The 14,219-nt window shown below is 42.8% G+C and overlaps 1 protein-coding gene and 1 long non-coding RNA gene across 3 annotated transcripts in view; both read right to left on the bottom strand.

Moving 5' to 3' along the window:
• GALNT7 (polypeptide N-acetylgalactosaminyltransferase 7) overlaps nt 1–3,342 on the bottom strand; it is a 69,245-nt gene extending 65,903 nt beyond the window's left edge. For both annotated transcript variants that reach the window (XM_064148860.1, XM_064148859.1), the window contains exon 1: nt 3,204–3,342. In XM_064148860.1, coding sequence (XP_064004930.1) covers nt 3,204–3,329 — 126 coding nt within the window. In that variant the 5' untranslated portion in view covers nt 3,330–3,342. The remainder of the gene's footprint in view (nt 1–3,203) is intronic.
• A 574-nt stretch (nt 3,343–3,916) lies between these two features.
• On the bottom strand, nt 3,917–11,476 carry LOC135178203 (uncharacterized). The gene is made up of 3 exons (XR_010303423.1): nt 10,062–11,476; nt 4,935–5,032; nt 3,917–4,400 (listed from the first exon to the last, which is right to left on the bottom strand). It is a non-coding gene; the product is annotated as an uncharacterized LOC135178203 (long non-coding RNA).
• Nucleotides 11,477–14,219: the final 2,743 nt, after the last annotated feature.

Raw genomic sequence — 14,219 nt, 5'->3', positions numbered from 1 at the left:
TAAGCAGACAGGGTTGTTCTTTCCTGGATGCAAGACTCTACATTTCTCCTTGTTGTATTTCATTAAATTCATCCCTGCCCAACTCCCCAGTCTGTCTAGGTAACACTGAATGGCAGTACAGCCTTCTAGCATGTCAGCCACTCCATCCATCTCCGTATCATCAGCAAACTCACAGACATAATCAGGAAGTGCCCCTACATAAATCTTTCTCACCTTTGTGATCCTTACTTATACAAAAACAGACACACTTTTTAAAGAGTCTGAGAACAGCTCATTGCTTCTAGCTGGTTTAAACTGAAAAGTAAAAGCTCTTTAGAATAATGGTTATTTTATTCTGTTTTGATATAATCTCTTCATCTGAATCCTGCAAGCACTTTTCCTTCAACTATTGTCATGCATAAACAAAGTTACACAGTTGGATTACCTGAAGAAAAGTTTTGCCCTCAACTTTTGAATGTGCCTTCTGTTAACATACACATCTGTGTTCTCTCATTTCCTTCCTAAATAGCCACTTTTCCACTTTCACTTTTTCTTTGAAAACTACTTGTACATTAATTATCTGGCCTTTCCAAAAGATCTCTTAAGTTTTTTTAACACCAGTAGAAAAATTAAAAAAAAAAAAACAATATCTGAGGGGAGAATATACATTGTTACAACACATTTACATGGTTTTCAGTTTACCTATTTCTGTCTGCTGCTGTAAGCAAGAAAAGATCCAAGGTTATACATTTAAAAAGAACAACACATCAGAACTTTCATTTTTTCTTCTTTAATGCCTCAATGTTACAAATAAGTGCCCAGGGTTACAGTGCAGAAAGGGAAAGGGTATTGCCTGAGGATAGCTATAAAAAGTTAAATTCTATTTTCAGCTGCTATTGTTTGAGCAGGAAATCTATGTTTGCTGGCTAGTGCCTTCAGAGCAAGCACAGGGAGGACGGTGTTGCACATGAAGAATTATTCTATTATCCTTAGCTTAACAAACTTTAGCAATTAACAAGCAAGCAAACACAATACGTTTCTATGACTAAATGAAGTGCATATCACTGCATTTCAGAAAAGCAGTTAGGATAATCTCCAAATTCCTACATGCTCAAACTGTTCTCAGGTGTTGCACGGAGTACCCCATGATACAAGCCCACCTCACGGGGTCAGCACTGCATCACCCAGCAGGATGATCTGCCAGTGTCCCAGAAATATGCTGGAGCACTGCTAGCAGGGAGGCTACTCCCTATTGTTCAACTAGTAATTCTCACCTGAGCAGCTTCTAAGGAGGAAAGCAGCCCAAATAAAAACACGAATTTAGTAGTAACAATACCATTTTCCCAGAAAATGATGAAGCAGCATCATGTTACCCAATCTGATACGTATCATGACAAGTAAACATCTGATCTAGCTAATGAACCAGATAGTGTTTAGATTACATCTCTGACAGTGTTGACTTAATATAACTGTATTTGTTCCTGACAAAGACTTGAATTATTTCCTGAGTTGATGATCATGGTTATTTCCTCCTCCAGACAGAATGCTGCTTTACCAGTGGCCAGACTGTACAAACTCTTCTAACTCTCTCACTGCCACGTACATCAGCTAGGAAAAAAAAATCTGTATTAGATCTCATGTGTGAATGGAAGCGGGTAACAGAGTTCAGCTCAAAAGTTTCTGTGTGAAACCCTCCAGGCTCATGAGAACACATAACATAACTCATCACAGCATCTGAATAAACACACTGAGAGACTGCAATATTTCAGTTGTCACCCCAGAAGAATCTTGTGAAGATGGTCACTACACTACACAGCAATGCAACCATAACTTTTTTCTTCCAGAGGATGTCACGTTACAGATCTGTTATGCTTTCCAAAGCAGGAAAAATAAATGCGCTTATTTTTGACACAAAACATTTACTGCTTGACATTTTCTTGGGAGTTAGGCAAACAGAAATCCTGAAGATTTCTCTGTACACAGAAAAGCCCATGTTGTGTCTAGAAGAACAGATTACAGAAACCTCACCACTTAAACTGCGTGCCTCCAAAAGAACCCCTGCGGCCTATTATCGCAACAGTAACTGCCAAAATACAGTAAACTGTAAAAGCTTCAGAAGACAGAGCATCTGCTCAAGGAATCCAAAGTAATTTTCAGTTTTCGAAAGCAAGGGTTCTGTCAGCTTGCCTGCCTTTCATAATTATTCAAAGCAGCCCATTAAAGAGGCTCAACATCATTAGTGAACACATCATCTTTCAGATAACTTTTACAAAAAATCATTACTTCATCAAGATTGCAACAATCTTGAGTAGTCTTACTTGAAGCAGATCTCATTAAGTCCAGATATGTTCCACAGTTCTAAAATACCTGATGAAAAGGGAAAAAGCACTTTGACTCCTTCCGAGAGCCTAGTGTCAAGGGGTCAGACTATTCTCACCTGATTCATACAAGGCTTGTCCTACAGAGTTGTTTGTATGAGCACCTGAATCACTTCTCAAGATGACCACCCCTTTCAGCCGAATCGCTACACTCCACAGTTCACCCTACCATTTCGGACTGAGAGATCCGCACTGCCAGCACGATCAGTCCAACGCCTTCTGCCTTTCCCTGCTCTGTCTTAAATTACCTGTCTGTTGCTTCTCCTTGGTAAAACCTGCCGTTTGGTTAGTAAAACGTCAGGTCAATCCATGGCAGCGGGGCAAGCGGGAGAGGGAGGCACCTGCACTCTGCGTTGACGCTCTGGGGGAGACCTTTGCAGAACACTTACGTAGCAGTTATTTTAGGAATGGGAAAGCCCTCGGGAGGAGACGCAGACCCAGGCGGTTCGAGTGCCCACGGTATCGCCGGCGGGGGGGTCCCGGGTAAGGGCCCCGTCGGGGCACTGCCCAGAACACCATGCCGGCGGCGCGCTGCCAGCCCGGCCCCTAGGGGGAGGGGGTGTTGCAGCGGTCCCGCACCGGGTGGGGCGGCGCGGACCAAACACCCACCCGGCTTGACCGCCGGGGCCCATCATAGCCCAGCGCGGGCAGCCCCACGCCGGCGGCGAGCCGCTGGATCCGAGGAAAAGCTGGATCCGGCTTCGCTGCTCCGCGCTCCCCTCTCGGGCCTGTAGGCGCCGCAGGCCGCAGACCGGGCAGCCGCCCCCCACCCGCCCGCAGACGGTCACATCCCGGGCGGCGGGGATGTCCCGCCCGCCCCGCCAGCCAGCGCGGCTGCACACTCACCCGCGTCCGTCCCGGGGGAGCCGGCTCCTCGGTGCGGGGCGACAGCGAGGACCAGAGTAGCAGCAGCCCCAAGAAGCTGCTCGCCAGCAGCACGGCGCGCAGCAGGAAGCCCAGCTTCAGCCGCATCCTCCCGCCTGCCCGCCCTCTCCCTCCCGCCGCCGCGCACGCAGCGCCCGGCCCCGCGCACCGGCGGGCTTCCGCCCCCCGCCCGGCACAGCACGGCCCCGCTGTCACCTCCTCTCCCCCTCCTCCCCCGGCTGCCGCTGCTCTCCGGCAGCCGGCCGCCTGCGGAGGTTTTCTCCCCTCCGCCGCTGCACGTACAAACTTTTTTTTTTAATTCCACACCCCCTCCTTTTTTTCCTCTTTTCCCTCCCCTCACCCTGGTCTCCCTCTACACGCCTCCTCTAGTTCCCTCTCCTCCCCATCAGGCTTCGCCGGTGCGGGCTGCCGTGCCTGTCTCCCTGCCCGCCTCCCCGCTGGGCGCAGCGGCCGGGGTGATGCGGAGCAGGAAGTAGCCGCCGCGGGAGCCGCGGTTCCACGTGGCCGCCTCGCACCGGGGCGGGGGCGCCTCGCGCCGAACCCGGGTTCGGCCTCAGCCAGGCGCGCGCTGCCGCTGCACCTGCTGCAGCCCAGGGTGCTGCTGAGCTGAACCGCGCCTGCACCCCACCTGGGAAACGGGAAAGAGCGGGAGAGCTCGAGTGGGGCTTGGCTTTTCTCAGCTGGGTGGGCAGCCCCACTCGACATCAGCCTGATAAAAAATGAGGTACAAACCCTTTCCTTCAACGGTTGTCATAGGAGTAGGGTACCACAGGCCCATTAATTACCATAAGCAGCATGGGCAGAGCACCATTGTAAAGTCGACAGATTTTCCTTGAGGGCTGCAGATTAAGTAGGAGATTTCAGAGATGTTATCAGCCTTTATCTTGTGTGTATTTTGGAACTCATTTTCTGCACTAAAAGTTAGGTATCCTATTTCTTCTTTGAAGGCGTCTCAAACGCACATATACAAGAACCTGATAACATGAGCTCTCCACAAGGCAGAGCGATTCAAGAGCAATACTTGCAGTTTAATGCTTTTGCCATTTCTGTGTATTCAGGACCATCTGCTTGCTTTGACGTCCTTCAGTTCTGTGTCTTGTGTGCAGTGGGAGGGTATCAGATCCAAGGATCTTGAACGTTAACTTTAAACGATAAGCACTGATGAAATAAAGCAGGATATTAAACCCTGAACAGGATCCACTTTGGAGGAAAAAAAAAAACAACCCACCCCTAAATGACCTTTGTAGTTGGACACACCTAAATATAGGCTTTGTTTATTCATGTAACTTGTGCTATAGTACCATGTGACTTTATACTGTGACTTATAGAATAGAGGAGTAAGAGATAAATGCAATGTTTAAAGCATGGGCAACAGCTCTAAGCCTTTCAAGTGTTTGCACAGCCTTGTGATTTCCCCGGGTCTCCAGAAGTGTTTTCCCGAAAGCCCTCTCCTCTTTTGTGGTTGCAGTAACCACACAAACATCCCAGCACAAAGGTTTATGTGACTTTTCAAGCTAGTAACACCACCTGCACAGGGCCGGAAGGGATTGTGGATTTTTGCTGGGAAAGGCAGAGTTGAGGTTCCTGGTTCTGAACAGCTTCCTTGGTTCACTGAGCCTGTTAGGAAAAGTCAGGTTGAGGCTACAAACCATGAAGCTCTGTAAGCTGCTAAAGAAGTACGGAAATGCTCACCACAGCTCTTCTTTCGCTGTTTTCCACAGACATTACTGCTGTTTTCTCCCATTGTTTTATTCATTATTTTGGGGATCCCGTTGTCATCTGCTGGTGGTCTGAGCCCCATTAAGAAGAGTGAAAAGAAAAAGTAAGTTACTGTTAGCACTGCACAAAAAACAACTGTAAAGCTAGCAACAGCCATGTGATGTGATATGGCTCTGCTGTTGCTTGTCAGAGCTGAGAGTGACAGGGACAGAGCCTTCTGCGTGCAAGTTGATACTACACAAATTCATATTTGTAAGGCTGCCTGCTGAAACTTATTTATTTTTAAAATGGAGAGATACATTCTGCAGAAACCTATGGGTGAACCATGCGTGCATTGTCATCACAGAGAGCTGCACGCTGGAAAGTGACCAAGAGTTTTGTTGTGTTTTAGGCACCGGGTCTAGTTGTCAGTTAATTCCCCCCCTTAGTTGTCCAAGGACAGTGGTTTGTCTACCATGCATTTTAAAAAGCCATACCTTTTCCCCCCCAAGAGAAGTAGCTGATGCCCACTGGGAGGCAGTACGGGCCAATGGACAGGGCATTCATGCCAGCCAGTCTGTCTCTCTTCTGGAGCTGTCACTGGCAGTGCATTGGAGGAGGCATCATGTTTCTGTTTCACACCTACCAGCCCCGGTCCCTCCACAACAGCGATCATCCTTCACCTGGTTTTAGCTCACACACAGGCCATACAGTCTGACTCCAGAGTATAAGGTTGATGGTGACCTTGATAATGTTTTTCTTTTCTGATTTTATCCTCACTAAGGACATACTGAAATTTCAAATACTGCACTTTGAGTTTTCCCTATGTAGTAAAGTGCCTAAAAAGACCTGCAAAACATATTTTCATCCTTGCCGAAATTGTTCTGGCTAAGACAGAAATTTCAAATTAAAATTGCCTTTGGATCGTCTCCAGTAACATTAAAACCCACTTTTAAAATTCTTCTACAACCTGGAGAGTGAGAGAATGAGAGTTACAACACGATTTTTTGCCTCTCTTAGTTGCAGAATACTGTATAAACCATGATGCTTTTAACTATAATGCCAGCATGTGGTGGAGAGTCCCAAAGGGCACAAAATGGGCTTAAGCATGTCCTGTCTTGTCCAGACATATTTACCTGCCTGTCTGCATTGCAGCCAGAGGCAGGAAAACAGGACCAAAGGGACCCAGACAACCTAGTCCGGTTTAATCCGGTTGCCTGAGGAGGGTTTCGTAAGGCCCACGCCCCTGTGGCCTGCAAGGCTATGCGCCCCCATATTTGGAGGAGAACAGCCTGTGGGTTCTTTCTTTTTTGGGTCTATTTGGGCAATTGCCAGAGGTGATCGGGCGATTGTGTGGCCAATGAGACCATCAGCCTCGGCCATTGTCCTGTAGAAGGGGGTGAGCAGATGAATAAGTGCTTGCGTGCTCGGCCGTTCCTCGCTCACCTGCCGCTCGCCTGCCACCTCAGCCAGCAGCCCATTCCACATCGCAGCCCACGTGGAATTCACCACAGGACTTCTGCTGAATATTTTTTTTCCCGCTTATGCTTTGGGCCACAGACAGTAAGACTAAGGACCAGTGAGTATTCCTAATTCTTTATTCAAGTTGCTAAAGGAATTTAATTAACCTCACAAGCGGTGAACTCAGCCACCAGACTCTCTAGCAAAGACATTTCTAAAACCTTTCAAAATTCCATTGTTTATAGACATTCTGTAAAATGGTTCTGCTGAGCGCATCCAGGAGCTTGTGTGGCTAGTTGTAAGGAAGTTTGGGGGAATTATTTTGAGTATATTAATAAATTACTTAATAACTTTTGAATCGGCCTCATTGCATTTCACCCCAAACTCAGATTTCAACTAGCCCACTTCATAACACAGCATTAAAACAACACACAGTCTAGACTGTTATTAAGGAGTTAATCACCCTCTATTAGACTGATAACTCTGTCACTTAAACATTTGTGATAGATTGGCAACTGTCATAATGTTTCTATCTGTATGTGGCTATGTCTACTGCTTGCTGCACAGAAATCATATCTTCTCCATATGCCTCCGAATAAATATCCAATAGTGTCTTAAGTCATTACAAAGCCTTGCTGCTCTTGAACCACCGACCTGCTGTGACCTAGAGGTGAAGTATCTGATTACCAATCCCCTAAGCCATGCAGATGCTTTGTTGCTGGGAATCTGGGGGATGGTGTCTAGAGCAGGGTCACTAGCAAATGTCAAAATCTCATGCAGTTGCTCGCATTGGAGTAATGTCAAGTTCTGGATATGACTCATCCTGAATATCTGGTCACAACAAAGCACTCTGCTTGTTTGTTAATGCATTATTTGAAAGGAAATTACTATAAACTTTTATACCTAGCCAGATGAAAGTCATGTAGTACAAAGTTCCATGATACAACAAGCTACAGTAAAGGCTGTACATAAACCCTCTCATTTTTCTCAAATGCAAGTTTTTTCCTGACAACACGTAGGTCTACTTTGTAAAATCTGCAAGACAGAAACCAAATTCTCTTTCTACTGAGTGTGGTGAGTACAAGGCCTAAGTGTGGGTTTTTTTTAATGTAAATAGTTTTTTTGAAATGAGTGATAGCCTGTAGACCTCAGGCAATTTCAGTTTTCCTCAGAAGTTTCCAGATTTAACTGCTGACACTTTATTTAATATATTACTTCACTATATGATATACTCCAGGCTTCATGCAATGGCAAACTTGGCCGTGCTTTGATTGAAGAAGAAATTTCTGGAAAATGCCAGGTGGCAGACAACAGTTTACTTCCCTAACCCAAAATCAACCACCTCTGCTCCACTGAAAACTTGTATCTCTCCACAGTCCCTTTTCCCATCCTTTCTGACCTCTCCTACCTCACTGTCAGCACTTCTAAGGTCATTTACATACAAGTGGTCATCTCTGAACAAAGCTTATGCAGTTTTCCATATTGTTCTTTTGGATCTAGGGTCATGAACTGACACTTATAGAGGACTTGTGTAGCGTATTAGCACTACAGTAGATGTAACAGTGCTGCATATGAAGCCCTGGAGTGTCCAGGTGTAATCCAAGGCACTCCTTCCCTAGTTTACATCTGAGAAAGTGGAAACTCAACGTGTGGCTGGAGAAGCCTGCCCATATCTACCTATGATAAGCAGGCTCATACTCCCTTCTGGCATCCACAGCATTGAGGGGTTGAAATGAGATTCTGGATTAATGAGGTAGTTGCCACTTGGAATAATCCAGACTGACAGAGTCTATGATGGAAATAAATCTGTAAATCTGTGTCCTAAATATTTATAGTGTGTGTATATTTAACCTCAGAGTTGATAAGAAGAAACCGAATTATAGGATTAAAATTCTTCTTCATTTCTGTGACTGTTTTAAAAGTACTTTAATTAGATAAGTAGCTCGTGGCAATATTAATAACCGTATTTTGCAGATTAGACTCAAGTGAGCTTCATCTTTATTGTTTTGTGTTCACAATTATTAGTATTTAGTACCATCCTTCCTGTAATTCTCATTTACTTTTGGTTTTCGGTTGTTTGTTTTTGTAAGCCACATATTTAGCAATGCGTGTCCTACCAAAAATTATCCATCAGTATTTCAGAATTTGAATGGGTGCTTTCAGCAGAGTGTAGTTTGCCTCTTTTGCTTTTCCTGTCACTTTAATGAAGAGTATGTTATGAAGTTCCTGTCATTACATATAGCCCACATATTCCTGTCATACCTACTCAGTTCTCCTCTTGCAATATCACTTCTACCTCCTCTTCTCTTTTCCCACACAACAGTAGGCAAGTTCATTATTTTGTACTGTTTTGAATTCTATCTGTGTGCTGAGAACTGGAATGTAAAAATTCCACAGAGATTTTTGTTGGGTTTTTAGTTTGTTTGTTTGGTTTGTTTTTTAATGCCCTGTCTGATACTGGGTACCAATCAATGGTTATGGACAATGCTGTATTATTAATACTGATTGTATCTAGAGATACTTATTTCCAATTTGCAGTTTCTCAAAATAGCCACACTATGATGAGTGTTGACAATCCTTGACAGATTTAGATCTTGTTAAAATAGTGGATGAGATAGTCTCTTTTTTAGGTGTTTCATTTAAGTTTGATGAGAATTGGAATGAATCTAAACATGGGTTTGCTATCTTAAAAGTAAACCCCATTATATATATGTATTTATTTATTTATTTTAGGAATCTGTACCTGTATTTTGAGTCTGAAGTAAGTATAAGTAGTTGTATTTCTCTTGACCAGAAGATATCTTAGAATCATAGAATCAATCAGGTTGGAAGAGACCTCCAAGATCAACCAATCCAACCTATCACCCAGCCCTATCCAGTCAACCAGAGCATGGCACTAATCCAGGCTTTTCTTGAACACCCCCAGGGACGGTGACTCCACCACCTCCCTGGGCAGCCCATTCCAATGGCAAATCACTCTCTCTGGGAAGAACTTTCTCCTAACATCCAGCCTGTACTTCCCCCAGCACAACTTGAGACTGTATCCCCTTGTTTTGTTGCTGGTTGCCTTGGAGAAGAGACCAACCCCTACCTGGCTACAACCTCCCTTCAGGTAGTTGTAGACAGCAATAAGGTCACCCCTGAGCCTCCTCTTCTCCAGGCTAGATAACTCCAGCTCCCTCAGCCTCTCCTCATAGCATTTGTGTTCCAGGCCTTTCACCAGTTTTGTTGCCCTTCTCTGGACACATTCCAGCACCTCAGCATCTCTCTTGAATAGAAAGGGCCAAGGTGTTACATTTCTGAGTGCTCTGAACAGAAATTAACTCACATTATTTCCTGAATGTAGGGCAGAGAAAATTGAAATATGTTGCTGAAATTTCTGTTGTGCTGAAAAAAATGAACCGTACAAACACCCACATTTCAGATGCCAATTTACTTTTCCAAAAAGCTTTTTAAATATAGTAAATTAATAGAATTAATGTGGTGAAATTGTCAGTCTGAACAAGATCCACAGTGTGTTTGAGGTACAAAATGGAGTGTTTTACAACTGTAAACTAATTAAGTTTTCATATTTTGGTAGTCTTTTATTATTTAAAGATAAACTGTTGATAGTCGTAACAAATAACTATCAGCTTGGGTATTATTGATTCAGTATCATACCTGCTATATTGTCCATAAGTTTGACATCTTTTTCTTCATGATACATTCTGTTAATCAAAAATAAACAAAGGCTAGCTAATGAAGATAACAGAAATTTGTAAAGCATTGGATACATTTAGTAAAGCAAACATGTCAAATCTGAGCAAGATAAAGCCCCATGAAGCTTCATTGCCATAAAAAAAAAAGCCCAAATGTTGTTATAGAGAAAAGGATGGACATGCAACAGTTATTAGTCCCTTGGGTATCTTTTATTGTTCCTCAAGTTACTCAGAGTGTGAGGAAGCAAAGTACCATTTTGGAAAGTGTCATCTGCCTCATTTTATATTAATACATAGAAGGTCAATTAGTAATTACTGGAAAAATTCAATCTAGTAGATAGGTTTATACATTAACATTAAAACAACAGAAACTGAGTAACAGCATAGAGATCAGCTGGACTGTGATTTTCAGACTGGGTTCCTTGAGTTCTTGGGGAAGGGGGATGGGGTCTTCAGCAGAAAATGACAGCAAGAATATTGCCATTAGTCATTTAAAGTTTGCAGTACAGAGCCTCCATCGCAATTTGATAACTGGAAGATGCAAGTCTTAGCATTGAATCATGAAAGCATTGATTGACTGCTCTGAGCTTTCTTATTTCCTTGCCAATGTCATAAGCTGTAAGTTGGATATTACCAGTAATTGAGAACCAGTGCCAGGGTCCTGAGCAGCCTTTTTTCTTACTGAGCTGCTACTTAGAGAGAATTTCTTAAATAGATTATTTCTATTATGTATCATCTGACAACAAGTTGCATTGATTAGTAATTCAATGAAATTATTAGTAATTTGAGGTCATAAAATTCCTGTTTTGTGTGAATTGTTTGTGGAATTGCAGGCAGTAACAGCTTTTGGATCATAACACTGCACACATTCAAGTCTTTTACTCAACATAATCATATCAAAATACATTTCACAACATGCAGTTGTGTAATTTTGTGGAAGTTTGCATTTTCTCAGTCCAAAGCTCCATACAGACATCCTTACTTGATACGAATTAAGCTATTTCCACCTTGTACCTGATTTAGTAGAGACAATGAGTGAGGCAGGAATTATAAAATATGTCGCCCTGCCCACAACTACATACTAATTAGTTAAATGTGGGTTGTAATTTGGTTGGGAAATTCTTCACAAGGATGCTTATGGGCAATTCATTCCTTTAGAAGAATCAGAAAAAATGGAAAAGTTTAACCACAAAATGGCTTTGTCTCACTTACGAATAGGTAGCCCGGAGACCCAGGGAAAGGCTGTGCTACTCACTGCGGTGGAGTAGAGATTTCAGGGTAGTCCCTGGCTCCATTGTGGCAGTGTTTCAACGGCAGTTCAGACGTTGAAAGGCTTCTAGATCTTCCCAGGGTGCTGGGAAAGAGGCAGAGGATCTCTGACCTCTAACCCTGATTCCTCTTGGCACTGAGGTTTGCAGAGGTGCAGGCAGGATCTCTTGCAGATGTGCAGGGAGCATGATATCAGTGGCACTTCTTACCACATCATGAGGCATTTAAATGCCTTCTCCTGGGAAATTCGAGGCACTTAAGTTTCCAGGTGGTTCAAGCCCAAAATATGAGGGCTAAGCTGGTCCAAAGCACAAGGCAGAGCAGAACACGTTGTCCATGAGCAGTGAGGCAGAAGCAGCTCTGTGAGGCAGAGGCAGCAAGCAGAGACAGCCAGGCAGAAGCAGCTCAGCTGCTTGCAACTTAGCTTAATTTCTGTTATTTGCCTGAGTGTAATGGCTCCTTTGGTCACAGAGATTCACCAAGCAAAATGGCATTTGCAAAACCAACCATCCTCGGTGAAAACAGGTCTTCCCCACCCTTATTTGGGCAAGTCACCAGCAAGTACCTAAACATCTGTGGGTGCCTGTTTATCACTTTGGGAGGGGACATAATGGCCCAAGCCTTTGTTTTCCTCCTGCCCTTGCTTCTCCCATCAGCAGAAGGGTGGGGCAAGCCAGGATATGTAATAAGCCTATTAGCCTTCCAGGACAATACCATTTTAGCTCAAGTATAGATTTGTTTTGTTTTGCTTTCTATCCTTTTTCCTAAACTGAAAGCTATAAAAAAAAAAAAACAAACCCACACCCAAAACAACTCAAAACAGCTGACTTCAGAGAAAAAATTCCTAGACCTGTCAAAATGACTTTGAAACAAAGCTGAAGAACTGTGATAAAATCATCATCTTGGCAAACTGAACTCCATTGCTTTTTAGTCACCTGTGTCAAGCAATAGTGACAATGGCAGGATCTCATCCATCTTCAAATACTGTGGTTTTCCAGATCTCTCAATTCACTGCTTTCAATCCCCTTTTTCTAATCCATATTATAACAGTGTATTAAAATCTATTTTCAACCCCCTTTTACTAATGTATAACTTCAGTTACTTAAAAACTAGTCGGCTGAGTATTCCAATTAAACTAAAATAATTCTAGACTTCCCAAATGCATGTGATTAGCAGGAAGCAGATCTATATATTATACTTTTAATACTGGTAAGTCTTTGTTCTCAGAGGTTTGATCAATTCAGGGACCTCCTTTAGGTTAGTTGGAGTTTGCAGAGTAAAGATTACTTTAGAGTTCTGTCCTTAAAAAAAACCCCAAACAACAAAAAACCCAAACCGAAACCAACCACCCAAACAAAAAAATCCCCCAAAACCAAACCTGTTTTCAACTTGAAAAGCATGCTTACAGAGCTGAAGACTATGCCAATTAATGTTATGCAAAATTGAACTGAGAGCACTGATTTAGTCTTATTCCCATTCACTATTTTAACTGTGAAAGCTGCTCCTCTAAACTGTGGGCTAAAGTGGAGTTCATTCCACTCCTCATTTACTAACAGCAACTTACGTGTTTCTATATATCTCAAAATCAACACAGCCTCTGCATAATTAACTGATTTTTTTTTTCCTGAAATGGTGCTTTGAGACAAAGCAGAAGTAATAGAAAAGCTTCATATTATATCAAAGCATGGTGATCCATAGCAGGGCTTTTGTAGACTCTTGAATAACTACTTGAAAACCTGGTTGACTTCTTACTAACCTATAAGATACAGGAAGCTAAAACATTTCTTCAGTATAATCTAGATTTAAATAAGAAGGTTTATAATATGAAAACAATTTGCCTCTCTTTCAGGCTTAGATCCAAATGCTCTCTTCAAACTTGCCCTGCTAAGCCCTTAGTGTCAGAGTTGATTAACAGAAAAAACGAGATAGAAGCAAAGTTCCTTGCAACATTTAGGTCAGCTCCGATATTCACTGGCGTGTATCTAGGCCATGTCTAATTAATCCCAGAATATTCCATCACTGCTGGATTACCTCTGACAGCTTCTCCTGCAGAAACCTGGCAGCAAAGATTTCTACCTTAGGTAAATAATTTCCCTTCCTTAGAGGCAAATGGAAGTATTTTTTCATCATCCTACTATGTAATGTTTATGCAACAACTTACAGAGCCCTTAGGATATAAAGTATTCAGTAGAGGTGAACACCTTCCCTTGAAATTAGTGGAATGTTGCCACTGATTTAAATAAAGTCAAGATCTCACTGACAACTGCTTTTAAGATAAAACTTAACAGCTATGGCATTCTCAACTTTGAATTTGATGCTGCTGTTCAAAAGAATCACATGCTTGTTTTCTTTTTTCTAAGCTAATTGTGAGTATGAGGCATTTAATCATGCTAAGATCAGAAAATAGAGGAGAAATGCAAAATAATTTAGGATTCCACCTGTTTCTGCCCTGTTGCAGACTGAGAGAAGTTAAGGGTATAAACTGTGCACTCTAAACTGCTGTCATAAATCTTTCATGGTCACTACAATTATTACACAGTTTGCAAACACACTCTTGAGCCTGGAATTGTGCTTAAATCAAGATGAGCTGTCACTGTGGAGCTGATTTTTAGAACAGTTTTTGAGTGGTGACCACTGAAAACTACCCCATCACTCTTAATGAAGAAAGGATATGCTGCATCCATGTTCTGTATCTGACAATAGTGATGCACAGAATCACAGTACTAAAAATAGAGCATTAATTAGCATTGCTAAATATATATGCAGTTATGCCAGGTGCTGGTTGTTTCAAGCAGCACTACTTTTGCATCCTGAGGGCAAAGTATTGTGACTTGTTAACTCAATGTCCTAT

The sequence above is a fragment of the Pogoniulus pusillus genome, chromosome 9 (genome assembly GCF_015220805.1).
Source record: "Pogoniulus pusillus isolate bPogPus1 chromosome 9, bPogPus1.pri, whole genome shotgun sequence".
In the NCBI taxonomy this organism is placed as follows: Eukaryota; Metazoa; Chordata; class Aves; order Piciformes; family Lybiidae; genus Pogoniulus; species Pogoniulus pusillus.
Note: the sequence above shows the minus strand (reverse complement) of the source record. Positions and strands in the feature narration are given on the sequence as shown.